General features: G+C 50.2%; 1 protein-coding gene across 1 annotated transcript in view; it reads left to right on the top strand.

Annotated features, from left to right (window-relative positions):
• The window catches only part of LOC129514440 (zinc finger protein 407-like), a 448057-nt gene extending 434728 nt beyond the window's left edge, over positions 1-13329 (top strand). Inside the window, exon 9 of the mRNA XM_055333001.1 lies at positions 10611-13329. Coding sequence (XP_055188976.1) covers positions 10611-11917 — 1307 coding nt within the window. The 3' untranslated portion in view covers positions 11918-13329. The remainder of the gene's footprint in view (positions 1-10610) is intronic.
• The last annotated feature ends 3969 nt before the right edge of the window (positions 13330-17298 follow it).

Raw genomic sequence — 17298 nt, 5'->3', positions numbered from 1 at the left:
AAGAAGCCCTATGGCACCTGTAAACAGCGGGAGAAGCATCTGGACTTCAGGAGCCCAGGTCTTTTATTATGAGCAGTGAGCTGGCCTGTCTCTCTCCCCAAAGGGATCCCTGTTTCTATCATACCGGACAGTAAATATATCTGCCCTTTGCTCTGGAAAAAGACACTATATCTGTCTCCCAAGGTTGTTTGCTCTAGAAACATCCCTAAAAAGAAGTAGAATAAAGGCAGTCAGTGCCTCTTGCTAAGATGTACAGAGAAACAGAGATCCATGGAGAAGTGTCTTCCAACAGTGCTTGTCCAGATCATAGTGAGGCATAACATCCAGGCATGCTGACTCCATGGCTCTGCTCTTCCTGTTTACTGGAAAGGATTTTAAAGATTGTCCCTTCCGCTCTATTCTCTACTAAACATTAGTGTGAGGAGAGGTTCTCACCCTCTTTTTAAAGCAGTATTTGTTAAGACCTACTATATGCCATGCATTAGAAATGCCATGGTGAATAATAGGGTCCCCACACTCTGGGGAGCTCTCAGTCTAGTAGAAAAGATGGGCATGCTTAGGGATGATTATAATTCAGTGTGTCAGAGCCGTATACTGAGAGCAGTTAGCGCGTCCACTTAATATCTCTGTAAAACCTGAAGTGACATTCAAATTAAAGAAATGTACAATTAAAAAATATGCTAAGTGCCTAATTTCCTGTGGATACGTTTTAATATAGTTGCCTTAGAACCTACGTATTTCTGTCATGTTTATTGAGAAACTATGTAATAGGTCATAAACGTGACAAATCACAAACATGTTCAGGTGTATTCTTCCCAAGAACACTTGGGAACCTGCAAATTCTAGTGGCCTTGCTGCTGACGTTCAGAGGGGGCATTTCTTCTTCTGGGTTTGCTTCCAAGTGAATTAGATCCTTGTCTTGCTGTACCACTTACTGCTCAGTTCTCAGGACTGGCAGTGGTGTGATTTTATTTCCCATCGTGTTACCTCTTAATGAAGAGGTAATCATCCCATCTAACTTGGGTAATCATCCCATCTAACGTGATAGCCACACCACCAGCCCTGTCTGTCCTGGGCTATCGTCTAGTTCAGGATAGGCGCAAGGCGAACACCTTTGCACAGGAGTGCGATGATGAGCAGAACGCAAACAGGAAAGTAAGCTGGTTAGAACACTATTAACTTTGCCTGTGCACGTGTGTATGTGTGTGCCACTGTACATAAATGTATGTGTGCTTATGTGTATGTAGTTTCCCAGAAAAGATGAAAATTTGACATTGAGTAAGCATATACATTTCTTTAATTTCAGAAAGTAGCTTTCAGCCTATTGTGCAGTGAACATGATTAAATTATCTGGTGCCGTTCATGGTACAGGGGTTGTGTGTTCATTCTTGGTCGGCTGCCTCCTTGAGTATCAAGATGAGGCATCTGTTGGTGCACAGACAGCAACCGAAGGAAGCGGGGCTCCCGCTCTGCTGCTTCTGCGTCCCCTGAAGCCCCACGGGGCCCAGGTCCTGGTTTTCTGTGATCTGGGCAAACAGTGACCCACCCACACACATTCTAAGCTCTTCCCTAAGCTTTGTTGGAGGTTATTTCCAGGGGTCAAACGACCGTGTATCCCTAGGAACACAGGGTATGGCTCGCTCAGTGGCACCGTGTTCCTTGCCGGGGTTCCTAGGTTTTCATCACATGGGATGTTTGGATTTGTAGGCCACTCAAGTCACCGTTCCCCATACGGAGCATTGTCGGGCATCCCTGCATGGCGCGTGCCCATGACCTGACCCCGTGGGAGGACCTGGCCCTCGGGCCCCCTCGCGGTCGTGCTGTGACCCCCATGCATGGCTGCAGACGGCCCCTCATGCCCTGGCCTGCATATGAGCCTGACCAGCCCAGAACCTCTCAGCCCTTACACATTTAGCAACCTGATGGTGACATTAGAGAGACTACTTTCAAGTTTGCACCCCCATGTGACCCATGTAGTCATGCACCATGCTGGGCACAGCTTGGTCCCCTGTTGCACCCTCTCACCGGTAGGTGCCGCAGATGTCCACTCCAGCACTTCCCACGGGGTGTGTGTCGCCCCTTAGATGTGACACACAGACACACAGACCCAGCAGCCACGTGTCCTGCCCGTTCTGGCTGCAGAAGTCACCCCTCAGATTTGTCATGTCCTGAAAGGATTCCCCTTGCACTCCCCTGCCCCTCAGATCCAGCAGGTGCGTGGAAGGTATGTGCCTCCATCTCCTACACCTCAGGTTTCATTCATGTGCTGCATTTTACTCAACATTTTAATTTGCAAGTTTGTTTTTATTCTGGCCATTTGAAAGCAGGGGTGCAGGCCTCATCATGTGTCTCTTGTTTGGTATCTTCTTAATCAGTTTTAAACTTTACTACCCAGGCATATAGATGTCCTGCAAGTTTAACAAAGGAGGTATTTAGGAAGATGTTCAAAACAAAGATCGTAGTAGCCACTGGTTAAAAAGAAAAGAAGTTTTCACTTTCCGCCTTAACCATGGCAGCGTCTGTACCCCAACCCCCAGCCCTGCCGCCCCCGCCACTTTGTCCTCGCATGCAGATAAGACAGGGGCCAGGCTAGCCTGAGACCATGGCCAGCCCCACAGGGGCTCCGCCTGAGTCGGTCAGGCTGTGCAGATCCACACACGGCCACTGCTCACTCCGACTTTTACAGGATGCATCGGACTGTTGTGAGTTGCCTCGGTTTACTCTGCTCGTCCTGGATGTCGCTGGATGTGAACACAGTGCTGGAGCATCCTCGGCACTTGTGGCTACACCCAGGTGACCGTGACCTCCAACACCATCTGAATGTCTTCACGTCCCAGACTCACGTGTTTGCTGTCTTTGGACCTCATCCTTGTGAGGCCATCCTTGTCTGGCCACCACATGAAGTTCAGGGTCCCCTCACCCACACAAGCCAGCTTCATAGAAAAATAGCAGTGATGTGCCCAGAACAGATGATTCATTTTAATATGTGGAGAAGATATTCGCATTGTTTGAAGTGTACACAAGCAGCTGCTGTCATTCGGCTATGAGCAGATGTTAGGCCTCCAAAAGCTTTGCTGATAATTAAAATACTAACAGTGAGCGTTTTGCCCCAGCTGCAGGTTCTGTTTACTGTAAATTTGATTTTAATGGTGCCTCGGTGCTGTTACTGAGGAGCGCTTTGCTTTTTACCTTCATACAGAAATGTCTGCAATGAAGACAAATGTCTGTTTCCTCTCATTTCCTCGGGAAAGATGTGACGATACTGTAATGTACGGGAAATCTGAACGTGCCTATGAAAATGAGTGCAATCTTTTTTATAGGGTTTGCCCAAAAAAAAAAAAGGAGACAAGTTTAATCTGCCTTGTTAGCCCCATAAGCCGGCCTTGCAAGAGGAACGCCCCACTAACAACATTGGCTGGCTCCTTATTTGCATAATTTTACCTTTTAAAATGTGTGTGATGTGCACAACTTTTGAAAAATAGGCCTTGTCTCCTAATATTGTGTTATCTATACTGGGAGTTTTATACGCCTGTCAGAGGACAGTAGGAAAAGATCGTCGGGCCCCCTAATTTCTTGATTCCGTAATGCGAGAAAGAATGTCAGTGCTAGTTTGAATGGAACAGAGGAGGCGGCCTCACAGCAGGCCCCGGGCTGCTGCTCACCGGGGGCTTCGAAGGAAGCTTCCAAAGCTGCAAGCCTGGCCTTCCACGACTCCAGTCTAGGCTCTGGGCTCCTCGGATGCGTTCATTGGTACCCACTGAGACTGGGACAGACCTGGCGCAGAGAGTGGGGTGAGGGCTGGGGCCTCCCCCTCACTTTGCTCCTGATGCCACTTAAGACATTTGAGCACTTTCTTCTAGCAAATCAACTGGCGATTTTTAAGAAGCGTTCTTCATGGGTAAACGACAAGATCAGAGCACTTTACCATTTAACTTTAAAACCCCATCTCATCACCCTTGTGAAGCATGATGACACCATCTCTGTCACAGGAGTCCGGTTTCCAAAGTTCTGTGGCAGTTGCCGGTCATCTGTCAGCAATGCCTGCCGGCCTCTACCTCAGCCAGGAAACGGTTAACCACACCCTCCCCTTGACATTCCTCCCAAAAAGCCTGTCAGGATAACCTTAAAGCATCGCTCTTATCTTCTTGCCTAAGATTTGTGTGCATGGCTCCCATTAGATCTTCATGCATGGAAATGATGATATATACCTAGGAGTCTGATATAATACAAAATTTCTTAGGGTTTGTGACTTTAAAGGTAAAATATTGTCTTTTATTCTTTGTCACTCTTCAGTGCCCGTGGAAATATCTAGGCCCATGGAGACTGTTCATGGTAAAGCTAGAAACCTGGCCAGTCATGTATTTCTAACTTGAGATAAAATTTATTCTTAGTTTTTTCTGAATATCTTAGAATTTCTTTCAGGGGTCATATCCGATTATCTTTGATCACTACCAATCATAAATGTAGTACTAATGATAATTGAGAAAAAAGGACTAAAACTTTTGTCATCTAAATCTGTGTCCTGACTAATACTATAAGTATTCCTTCGGTAAAAATTGCACAGTGTATCTTATAAAATTGTATATTTAAACTTATGCAGAAGGGTCTGTCAGAAATGATGCAGACTTCAGTTAATTTTTCATAGAAAAACATTTTCTTCCTCTCTTCTTATATAACAGTGGCCTTCAGGAAATTGAGGACAGGGTGACAGCTATTACTGTAAACTCTAACATCTCTCTTTACACTTTTTTTTTTTTTGGTACAAAGCAGATGTTTACCAAAATGCCTTGTAATTATTATGTTGCACTGTAAATACTATCCTTAGGCTAGTTCATAGCAGAATGACCAGACAGGTCTGTGCTCTGAAATAAATCTCACCAGTACAGCTACCATTGTTAACCAGCACCTGAGACTAGAAATCATTTTAATTCTGTATCTCCAGTTACCTAAATATTTCTGATCTGTGTGTGAATTTTATTCACACTGACCAGAACACATTTCTAACCCTTGAAAATAATAGTCATAAGGTACTGACCATCCTCTGTTCTCTCAAAAAAAGAAAAAAAAATTTTTTTTGATGGCAAAATTGTCATTTTGGAATGAGGTCATAGGACAGAGAGGTTGCTCTCACATGCTACAGTTCTTAACCGGGTTGGATTCTTTCTTAAATCCCTGGAATAGAGTTTTCCTTCAGGGATGTCAGGTGGTACAGAGCATTTGGCCCAGGAAGCTCTCCCTAATTTGTGCTGTGTTCACACAGAAAGCCCTCACTTCTTCCAAACCCGGTTTCAGTGGGCGCTCTCTTAGGGGCATCCTGCAGCAAGACCTGTAATTATTATTGTCCAAAGAATGACTATACCATAGAGCAATTATTGCTATTGCTTTGACTGGCTGTGCTATTGTAGGAATAATTTATCCCCTGCCTCGAAATTTCTACAAGGTTATATTGCATTGAATTTTAATTTGTCATTTTTTCTGCTCTCACTTGAAAAACTTATAAGCTTTTGTGACATTAAAATATGGTTCTAATTTATTAGCATAATCTGTTAATATTGTTTCATTTTAATAGACATTAAGTATGATTTCTTAACGTTCTTGTTAAAATTACATCTTAAAATTGAAGTCAAGAAAAATTATATGTGGCTTAAGAATCACAGTGTCATGTGTGCCCCAAATTTTTATATGAAAAGTATTACTTTTTTTAATCGCGTCATATTTGAGGTGCTTTAACAATGACAATGAGCCAGCCTCGCATTTTCAGGCTCAGGGCCCTTCCAGAACACCAGATCTCAAGCACACGTAGCAGGAGTGCCTCTTTGTCGGCTGGGTGGAATGCTCCCCGATTCCTGACCCCTTTAAGATAGTCCATTAGATCTTTAAAAAAAAAAAAAGAAAGAAAGAAAGAAATAACAATATAGATAAAACACAGAATCTGACCTAACCAGACACTGTATAAGCATGTAGTACACTTTCAGGAGAAGCTTCGAGATTTAAAATAAATGCAGCTGATCGCCACGCGAATTTCAGCACAAGCTTCCCCACGCACTAGGCATCCAGCCCCACACAAGCCTTTTTAATGCTGTCTTTATCTGCTACGCGATGCATGAAATCTACTTTCAGTTTTAGAACTGCAGGCAACCTTTGACCCCTTTCGTGGAGACACAATGTGACCTTTCCATTGTCATCGGCTTTCATTCTCCTGAAAATTCTATGAATTTTTATTACAAGTTTTTTTTTTTTTTAAGCCACACTGAGGCTTCAACAAATTACTTGACGCAGATGAGATGAAGTTGTTGAAGTGGCGTTAGATAAGTTTTACAGCCAGCATGGGTGCCGCCGTGGAGTCCAGGCCTGTGTCCTGCAATGTCATACGCCAGTAACTGCTGAGACTACTATTGGATAAATACATCATTTTATGGAACATTGATTGTTCTATAAACCCAATGGAGTATTATGCTCTATGATCAAACCATTTAGATTGTGTGTAGAGCACAGAAAATGCCATATTCAGGATGGTACTAAAAGTGCCATTTGTGTATTTTATGGATGTCATTACAGGGGAAACTTCTCTCTGTAGGCCCTGTTTACTGCAAAATTTTTTAGTCTGTAATGACATTTTTCATTCACAACGTATGCCTTCAAGAGAGGGGGCCCTTGTTTTATTTGTTTCATTCGAGTTTACTGCACAAATTCTGTACATTTTAATTAAATGTAAGCTTAACAAAAGCATAAGGTATTTATTCTGTGAGAAAGAGCAATGACAGTAACAAAAGAATAACACACACACAGAAAGGAAGCAGTCAGGTGCTAAACCCTATTTGCAGCTTCCCAGAAGCCCCCAGACAGCCAAACAGAGCCATCAGCACGGTTCGGCACGGTTTGGGGGAGTGTGAGTCTCGACATCTTAACCCCTCCACCGCTGCACGACAGTTCGTGGTTTTCAACTCCAAAGATGCCCTCCTCAAGAAGAGACTGGATCTCCTAATGACCTCCGGGGGAAGGGAGCCTAATTCGGAATCATTTCCCAGAAAACAAACCCTCCACTCCCTGAAAAGCCCTTCTCATTTCAACCAAGTTGTAGACTTTCAATGCGTTTAGCTATGAGAAGGGCGTATAATATCTCTGTATTCCCGAAGGCAAACAGGCAGTAAGTTGGGATTTTTCAGAAACAGGCAGGAGGCTGCATTTTAACCTATTTGCCCCTTCTGCACAGAGCAATTTATGGTCCTCTTACAAACAGGTCCAAAAAGGCTGAATCAGATGCACGGTTTGATTAGCTACTATTACCACACCAGAACCCGATGTTGTCTTTGAAAGATACAAAGCACAGTGCAAATATTATGTTGGGCGGCCGTGCTCCATTAAAGATTTGTGTACTTTGGGCCTCATAATGGTGACTAAGCAGGTAAGGATAAGCCTGTACAAAGTTCCTGTTTTCCAAATACTGAATCCATTTGGCCATTTGCATTGGTGAGCTTTACGGTTCATATTTACTAGAAAGAGCTCAGAAATTGAAGTTGATGTGCCCAGTAAATTCTTGGTCATAGCCCAGTTAGAATGCAAAGTTACAGTAGAGATTCACATTAGTTTAAATGACACTTGAACTTCTGCATAGCTCCACATTAATTCATTATGGGCGAAATGGAGGAATCTTCAGTGGGTGAATCTTTTTCAATCTGATTGAGGCTGTTACATTTTATAGGTGCTATTTTTCAAAGCAGTACTGACAGCACTCGAAGTTATTAAATTGCTGAATCAAAAGATGGACCTGCACTCGCATTTATGAACTGTGATGGAGTAGCGGGGCTCGCGCCGAACTGCGGCGAAGATGTTGGCAGTGTCAGGCTTTATCACATGCCGCCGTGACAGTAGTGTTTACCCTTGTAGTTCACTTTAATGGTCTGGAAGTGGCTTAACCCACCTCTGGATTCAAATAAATCCAGCAAGTAGTTCAGAATAGCATCATTATCAGTGCTGCAAGGGATTCAGAGGATAATTCTACCCCTGAGAGACTTTGCGTCCAGTTGCAGACTGAGGAAGGGCCTGCAGCTCGTAGGCTTGCTCTCGGAGGCCATCAGAGCCCCAGAGACCTGGTGGGGCTCCCACCTGCTGTCCTTTCACCTGCTTCTGACATCGAGGCAGGATCCTCTTCTGTGGTTAATTGGGGCTGATCTGAAGGCTGCCTTCTTTATTTCTGTGTCTGTATTTCTTCATTTCTCCCACCGCCCGCCCCCCCCCCACCCAAACTCTAAATTAGAGAAAATGACCTTGGAGTTAAGAGAATAGATGGAACCGAGCACATCAAGCGCAGGGTGTGATGATGACAACATGCAGAGGTAGACGGGATCAAGCTCAGGGTGACGAAGGCAGGTGGACCGATTCTATCCCGGAGAGAGAAGCGGAGGGTCAGGGAACAGTTGCAGGCACAGCAGAGGAAGACACAAGCAGGTCCAGTATGTTGGGCCCTGAGCCCCCAGGTCCCGGTACACGGCACTGAGCAGGTGTAAACATGGGTGTGCACAGAGGTGTGGACAGGGGGGCTCTGTGGAACGGCCTGGCCTCACCTGGCCTGCTGCTGCCGACGTCTTTGAAGAGAGAGATTTTAGGGAGATTGCAAATTCAGAAGCTAAACTGGGAGATGAGGCCGAAGGATAGAACAGGATTTGGCCCTTCTCCTGAGGACCTGTGCGGTTAACCTCCTCTGGTGCTTTCACCTTCCCCAGGGTGAGCTTTTCTCTCACAAAACAGACGGGAGGGAGGAAGGGGCATCCCAGCAGGCACATCCCTGAGCAGGACAGGTTACATGCACTGGGTTGATCCCCAGAAACTCGCATAGGCTCATAGAACCTTTGGAAAGTCTTCAGAGCACCTGGAGGTAGGAGTCCCCAGAATGGAAACCCACCGATGGCCCTGTGACCCCCAGCCCCTAGCACCGTGTGGCAGGCCTTCAGGAGCTGCTTGCTCACGGAGCCATGAGAAGGAGCAAGCTTTCATGCTCCCGGCTTGGTGTCCTCTTTCCTTGGAGGGTAAACGAGACCCACGGAGCTACACTGCAGTGAGGCAAGTCATTGAGCTGGAATCATTGCCGCTTTGGACTGTCCCCCGAGCCAATTCAGTTGTCCTTTACAATGTGAGAGCCTGGCCAGGCCTGGCCCTTCCAATCAGCGCCCCCACCCCCCACCCCACCCCCAGTCAGGGTGTTCCATAATCCCTGCAGGACCCAAAGGGAGCAGGAGGTGCTGCTACTGGAGCTCGTCCTACTTGATGCCATGCATCTTCTCCTGACCCAGGAGTCAGTGATCCCATCAACTTCCTAAGAGTCACACCATAGAGAGGCGTCTGAGGAAGGACAATGTTAACTAGTCCTCATAGGTGTTTAAGAAGATGGATTACCTGTACCCTTTCTTTCCTTACTGGGAGCCAGAGCCTCAGAGGCCCGAAGAACATGGTGGCAAAAAACTGATCCCATGAACTTGATGTGCGGTGAGCTTCATTCCAGTTACTTCCATGCACACACCGGCAGCTGCCACAGGGAGACCCTTCGCTCCCTCTGCCTCTTGCATTAAGGGGGTGCTGTGGTCGGCCTTCCCCTGACCTCTGAGTGTTGAATGTGCAGGCACAGAACAGCAAAGCTTCATGGCAGTGTAGGTGGAATGGGCCAGGAGCTTGCACTGTTAGATCTTAGTGAGATTCCGAATCTAGGACCATTGCCCACGGTATGGGTGTGAGCCTGGTGTGTCCTCTTGGCAAATATGATTTGACAGCTTGTATGGCTCCTGCTTGAGATTCTGAACCCGCTGGAGGCGGGCCTTGTCTGGGGTCTGTGAGGTCCCCCAACACAGTAAGCAAACTCATTTTGTTTTTAAGAGATCGAACGATACATAATCTTATCATTGTCTTTCCCTTGCTAAGGATAAAATGTGCTTTGTTAAAAATGACCTACATTAAAGAGAGTAAAGTGGGATATTTCAAGACTGTGGTGGCCACTGAGACTCAGAAATACTCCTGCAGATCAGTGATAGGTCATTCTCTTCCTTTGGGGGGAAGGAGGCAATAGTAAGAACACTGATGGAAAATCAGGGATTTAAAGACGAAAATAGGAACTGTGTTTAAAGAGTCCGTCTCTTTTGATGGAAATAAAGATTACAGTTCTCAGTGATACTTCTCCCCATCAAGTTATTACGTGAGCATTCGCCTGTGTCTCAGATGGTGCAGGGGAGATGGGTGAGCATGTGCTCGTCCTGTGTCCTCCTCACACCTGTTCATAAACTTACAGGAAGATCCTGCTACTGTCCTCTGATCTTCCCTTCCCACCAGTGACTGAATGTCGTGTTGGAAATGACAGTGACTAAGGGAGTAGCCACACTCCTTCCCGCTGGCTGCTGGGAGTGGTCGCGGGACCCTCAAACTGGGAGGACGGGAACGGCCAGTTCACTATCACCTGTGTGCCCCTGAGCCGGTGGCTGAGCCCCAAGTCCCCGTAATCGGCCACCCCAGAGTGTGGCTCCCGTAGCGCTTCTGCTGAGGGTTTAGAGCTTCTACGAAGAGTTGTCTTGCTTGTAAGCCTGAAGGTCGTTTTCTGGGCTCTAACTGGTCCCTGTCTCCCATAGGCATCGTGTCCAAGTCCTATGAATGCCGTTTGAAGGGCCAAGGAGCCACGTTCGTGGAGACGGACAGCCCATTCACGGCGGCTGCACTGGCAGAGGCATCCCCCGTCAAGGAGAGGCCCCTGAGGAGCGGCAGGCGGCAGGCGGCGGCACCCGAGCAGGTCCAGCAGGTCATCATCATCCAGGGCTATGACGGGGAGTTCGCCCTGGATGCCTCGGTGGAGGAGACGGCCGCTGCCACGCTGCAGACACTGGCGCTGGCTGGCCAGGTGGCCCGGGTGGTACACATCACGGAAGACGGGCAGGTCATCACCACGGCTCAGAGCGGTGCCCATGTGGGCGGTGTGGCCCCCGGGCCGGTCTTGCCCGAGCAGGTGGTGGTCGTGGGGGGCCCGGTGGACGGCCACGCTGGGGATGAGCCCCTGAGCCCAGGCAGCACCGTGATCCAACAGGTGACCAAGCAGGAGCTCCTGGACCTCGCTGAGGCTGGCGTCCCTCCGCCCGACGCGGCCTCGGCCCTAGACGCCCTGCTGTGCGCGGTCACTGAGCTGGGGGGCGCAGATGGCCGGGCAGGGCCCGATGACAAGGGCAGTCCCAGCCCCGAGGATGCGCTGGGCCGGCTGCCGGGTCAGGAGGTGCCGGCTGCCACCGCCGCACAGCCCGGGGCCCCTGAGCCCCACGTGTTCCCTGACCCCCGGGAGGCCGCGGTGGCAGAGGCCATGGGGGCGCTGCCCCGGGCGCTGGGGCCCTCGGGCGCCCCACAGGAGCGAGCGCAGCTGGCCTTCAAGAAGGTGGTCCAGGGCGTGCTGCAGTTTGCTGTGTGCGACCCAGCGGCGGCTGGGCAACTCATGAAGGAGGGTGTGACACAGGTGATCGTGAATGAGGAGGGCACCGTGCACATGCTGGCCCGGGAGGGCTCCCAGATCATCATGCGGGAGGCTGAGGCCCACGGGCAGCACGTGGGGCTGGCCGAGCCTGACGGGGAGATCTCGCAGATCATCGTCACCGAGGAGCTGGTCCAGGCCATGGTGCAGGAGTCGGCAGGCGGCTTTCCCGAAGGCGCCACTCACTACATCGTGACCGAGCTGCCCCCGGGCGTGCAGGACGACGCGGGCCTCTATTCGCACACCGTCATCGAGGCGGCTGACTCTCAGGAGCTTCTGCAGGCCGGGGCTGCTCTCGGTGCCGAGGCCATGGTCCCGAATGGCACGGAACAGTTGACGAGCATGGTCATCTACACCCAGGAGGGCTCCCCGGCTGCCACTGTCATTCAGAGCCAAAGAGAGAGTAACGAGCTCCGGGAAGCCTGAGCGCAGACCTTCACACCTGGCACAGGGTGGACATGTGTGGACGTGGGCAGCCAGGGTTGGCGTGGGTCCGGCCTTCCTGGGGTGGCCGGTGCAGAGGCCTCAGGGCAGTGGTGCGGCCCCCCAGAGGGATCAGGTCCACACAGACTGTGCACCGGTCCCATGTCCGGGGGGTGGAGGGCACCTCCGCCAGCAGCCCCCTCCCCCAAGTCCCAGCCACCAGGAAGGCCAGGCGGTGCCGCTGGGCCTGAGCCCTGTGCCAGCTGCACCTGTTTCCTGTTTAGTTCTTTTGTGACTGGTCTTTTCCCTCCATCCATCCCTGTGCCGAGGAGAAGCCACATTGTTTCTGTTTCCGGCCCCCAAACCCGCCCACCCACCCCCAGCAAACGTTTTCCCATTTGGGTTATCAAAGGATTGTGCCTGGCGGTGGAGAAGTCAGAACAGTGTATCTTGTGGCCTGAGACATGCCCATTCGTGCAGCCCAGCATGTAGCCATTTTAACATTTTATTCAATATTTGGTTAAAAATTGCAGCTACAAGTCTTGACGGTCTTGAGCAGTCCACCCTTGTTCATTTTCTGAGATCATAGGATCACAGTGTCCCCAGACCAAAGGAAGACCTGCCAGTTCATGTCTCGCATCAGTTTCCTGTCCCCAGACGCGGTGGGGGTGTCCCTAGCTCTGGTTGCACTCTGCTTCAAAGACACCCTCTCAAGCCTACCGCTGAGAAAAGCCTTGACGTTTCTATTGGATTAAAATACACGTTGGTTAAGACAACCCAGTGCTTCTAATTCTGACTTCGTTTCATACAATAAAGTCTATATATGAAATGTGCACTCTGGAAAATAGTGTTCATACCAATATATTGCTTTTATAACAAATGTTTCTTCATATTGATACCATTTTTCCGAGATTTATTTGTGACTTATGTCCGTGGAAAGGAGCTGACATTAAACATTAATACCAGAAAGCTGCGCCCCTGCAGCCCCAGCCCTGCCCAGTATCATCTGTGTTTAGTTGTGGGTTCGCTGCAAATGTGGAATGCAAGTGTGTGTTCTAGTAACTCACTTCTTGATTTGATTGCTCTTCATCCTTTTCCAAAAGTGTAAAAACACTTCCCTCCCCCAAATGCAAAAGGTTCTTGTTCTATTTTTTTTCTTTGAAATAAAATTATAGCATTGAAAGAGAAGGATGTCCTCTTCTGTCCAGCAGCCTGCCGGCGGGCAGCTCCCAACCCCAGAAAGCGAGTGCCATGTCCCACGTCCTCCCCTCCCGCTCTGGCCTCGAGGGCGCTGGGCCACGTGGGCACCTCCAGAGGCCTCTCGCCGTCCTCGAAGGGTTTAGCACGTGGCCCAGGCAAACAGTGGCGACAGTGGCATATTCCATCACAGTTACAGGACCTAAACATTGGAAGGAGCAGACACACGAGCAAAGAGGAAGAGAAAATAGTCCCTTTTTAAAAGTTTACACTAATGAGCCATCTAAGATCCCCTCCCGAGAGCAGGGGTGGGAGGGCACCAGCTGTGAAGGGGAGCCCGGCCCTTCTCGAAGCCTCGCCCTCGTCATGGCTTGGTGTCTGGCCGTCCCAGGACCACCCCCCCTTGACACAAGCTGTCCCTCGCCCCCGACCCCCCAAAAAATGGAAGGTAAAATTTCAAGTTTGACACTGAGATTCATAATTAGCTGAGTATAACTTGCTCATGTTTCTTAAAAATGGCAGGGCAGTTCACTTCTCTTTAAACAACTTGTCTTCAGCAAACAGTGACAGGATCAACTCCTGTTTGTTATCAGGATAAAGGTGACCTTTATAAAGTGATGCCCCTCTCCAAGCTTCTCATACATGTTGGAGAGAGAGAGGAGGGGGAGGATGTTTTCTGGTGGAAATATTTCTTTCTGATCATTCCCCCCGTTAGCTGCTGTCCACGGCCCTTGGCTCAGATGCTAATTCCTAACGGTGCTCCGTCCTGTATGGCTAACCTTTCTGCCCAGGCTGTTGACACCGACATGCTGCAGTTTACCGTTTGTGATTTATTTAGGATAAATATGTCTCAGGTGGCATTTAATCCTTCATAAAACCAGTGTAGCCTGCAGTGTCAAACCAGCAATCACGTTGTACGCACAATGAAAAGAGCAGGCCTTTGCATAAAAAAATTGTACAGAAGGTGTTTCGAGGCTCAGAAGGCTTGCAAAGGATTCACCAAGCTAGTGTATCCTGTAATTACCCATAGAGCTGGGTTCATGTTCCCTCTCTTTTCTCTCTCATTACACAACTATCGGAATGTAAGGGAGTCAAAGAAGCACGTACACAAACGTGGGCCTCGGAATAATGAGGCGTGGCCGACTCCGCGACCCGGCCACACTTCCTGCAGCAGGGAGTGACTGTGAGAGAGACACAGACAAGCTCACAGCCTTCCTTGGGGTTTTAGCTAGAGGAGAAAGGGACACTTTAAAGAGGTAAAAAAAAAAAAAAAAAATTAGTCTCGAGTCTCTAATCCAGGAAGGCCACTCTTTGTGTTAAGCCACAGCCCATTAAATGACAGATCCCCAAGGACACCCGGCACGCAGCAGGGCCCACTGTCCACATGGACATAGAGTTTAGGGACCACCGTTCAAGCCAGCAGCCTGTCCACAGAGGATGGAGAGATAGAGTTTTAGCCACCAACTGTCACTGTCATGAGACATTGTGGCCCAAGTAGGCAACCCCCCACCCTGGGATGCTTCAGGAGTCACCCAACAGTTGACACCTCTCCCACCGTGCCCCAGGACACACATCACCTGGGAGACACCAAGGACGTCCCTCCTGCTATTTGGTTTACTTCGAAGATGCAAGTGAATGTGTTAAGATTGCGTCAGCTCAAGCTGGAAGTGTGGACAGACAGTGGGTCTTTGCAGGTCCCCGAATAAACTACAGCAAAGACCCCACGGAGGCCCCAGGCCTGGCCACACACAGGCCACACTGCACAGCTCCGGCCCAGCACCCCTCCCTACCCCCCAGAGGACCTGAGCTCTGCTGCCCGGGAACCCAGCATCTAGGAAATTCTTGGACCGATGGACATTCTTCACATTTGTCAGTTCTGTCAAATCTTTTGTTTTCTGGAGCACAGAGACAGAAAACGATGGCAGGAAGGAGGAAAGACCTGAGGGGCCAGCTTGGAATCCTAACCTGGTTCTAGGACGAGAATTAGGAAAACCAGAGAGGTCGTCTGTTCAGCAAACTAAGAAAGGAGCCGCAAGTTCTCACTTATTTCACTGTTAAACGTTAGCCTACAATTGAGGAGAGCACACGGCTCACTTAAGCAACCTCCTCCTGTTCCATCTTGTTGAAGAATACAATTCGCTTTCTACTCCTCTAGGGCCATATCATTTTACATGAAGAAAAAAGTTAGCTCAGATGGCAGTTATACGTTTCGGAAGCACCTTCTAATCAGGGATTGGTGATTCATTATTAGCTTCAGCGGGCGATCCATCTGACATGTAAGGGGAAAAAATTAGCAGCTGTCACTGTGTGATGAGTTAATTTCCTGATAGGCCTGACACTGAAAAGCCATTTGGAGACATGGTGGTGGCTGACTACAAAACCTGGCGCTGCTTTATAATTGGAGATAAAGAGCGAGCGGAGGAGCGGGCCAGGCGAGAGCCCGCGGATCCACAAGTGGGGGCCGCCTGCGCCACCTGCCTCCCCCCAGCATCGCCACGTCCAGGCCCCGGCCTGGCACCTCTCCGCGTCCCCCGCCCCCCCCAAGAGGTGGGAGAGTGACACAGGGCCTGACGTTTCGCAGACGGGCGAGCACGGGACGTTCTCCTTTCAGGGGTCCCCTCGTCGGAGCCTGGGTTCCCAATAGTGATGGTGCTTCGTCACCAGAAGAAGTGACCCCATGAAATAAGTGTGTGGGAATGTGGGTGGGGCGGCCCCGGGGGCCTGGGTGAGCGAACCTGCCTCTGACCTGGCCCTTGAGTTGCTCTTCCTCTCGGGGCCCGTTTGCAGCCCAAGCTGAACACAAAGCAAAGCGTTAGTATCCGGGAGACCGGAGCTGGAACGGGGCTCTAGCACCAGCTTGTGTCACAGGAGGGACCCGGCGGCCCTCCCGGCTGAGGGGTCCTCACAGGCTCTAGCACCGCAGCCTGGGCCGTTGGCCCCGCTCCCTGGCGGTGTTTCCTTCCCAGGAAGGACGGCGTTAGGGACGCCGCCGCCGCCGCGCCCGGGGGACCAGGACCACCACCAGCCCTGCCGCCAGCCTCCATCCTGGGGCGGGGACGAAGACGAGCCAGAGACTCGAGGAAGCTCAACCTCGAGGTCCCAGCACAAGGCGGAGAACCTCGCTTCTGCAAAACGCCTGGGGCCTCGGCCCAGGACGGGCTGCAGGATTCTCGTCTCTCCGTGGGACACTCAGTGTGTGAGGCCTGGTGGCCTGGGCCAGCAGGTGGTCACCAGGCCGTCGCTAGATCCAAATGCTCCCACCGTGAATCTCCCCGGGAATCGTTTGCTTGTTACTCCCTGGGCCTGCGTTTTCAATCCCTTCTAACCAATACCGTTTAAACGACCTAAGTCCATACTCTGAGGGGGGCTGTATATGTACCTGGAGTATTAGCCGTCAGAAAGGGCGAGGGCTTACCACGTAGGTCGACGTGGGTGGGTCACGCTGGGGGAAATAAGTCAGAGAAAGACAATTAGATGACCCCACTCCTGTGCAATTTAAGAGACAAACAGATGAACACGGAGGAAGGGAGGGAAAAATAAAAAGACGAGAGCAGAGAGGGAGACAAACCATAAGAGACTCTTAATCACATAACACAAACAGGGTCCCTGGAGGGGGGGTCGGGGAATGGGGTGACTGGGGAATGGGCATGAAGGAGGGCACGTGATGGGATGAGCACTGGGTGTGATACAAGACCATGGATCACTGACCTCTACCTCTGAAACCAGTAATACATTATATGTTAATTGACTTTAAATTTAAAATATAAGTGAACTGACCTCATTCCAGCGTGGCCCCCAGCACCACGGAAGGAAGGCCTGCCGCCGGGATGAGCAGGAGCGTGTGGACCATCTGCCCTGGCGCCAGTGTCCACACTCTCAGGAGCACCTCACGTCGCTCATGAGGTCCCTTCCTGCGCAGACGGATAAAAACCAGGGCGAAGTAAAGATCCGTTTTCCTGCTTCCAGACTGGGTTCCCGTCTAGACACTGGGAGCCTGGATGGGGCACCCCGAGGCTGCAGCTGCGCAGCCGGCAGGGCGGCCCCCTGGGCGCGGTCGGGGCCAGGAGGCATCAGGAGGGAGGGGACCCTCAGCGGGGCCCTGTCTGCCTGCTCCGCTGGCCCCGAAGTTGCAGCACATCTTCAGCGCCAGCCTGCCTGGTCCCCGATGGGCCGGATCTGAGAGCAGC

Source organism: Nyctereutes procyonoides, unplaced genomic scaffold (genome assembly GCF_905146905.1).
Source record: "Nyctereutes procyonoides isolate TBG_1078 unplaced genomic scaffold, NYPRO_anot_genome, whole genome shotgun sequence".
NCBI lineage: Eukaryota > Metazoa > Chordata > Mammalia > Carnivora > Canidae > Nyctereutes > Nyctereutes procyonoides.
The sequence above is the reverse complement of the archived record's forward strand: the minus strand, read 5'-3'. Positions and strand labels throughout refer to the sequence as shown.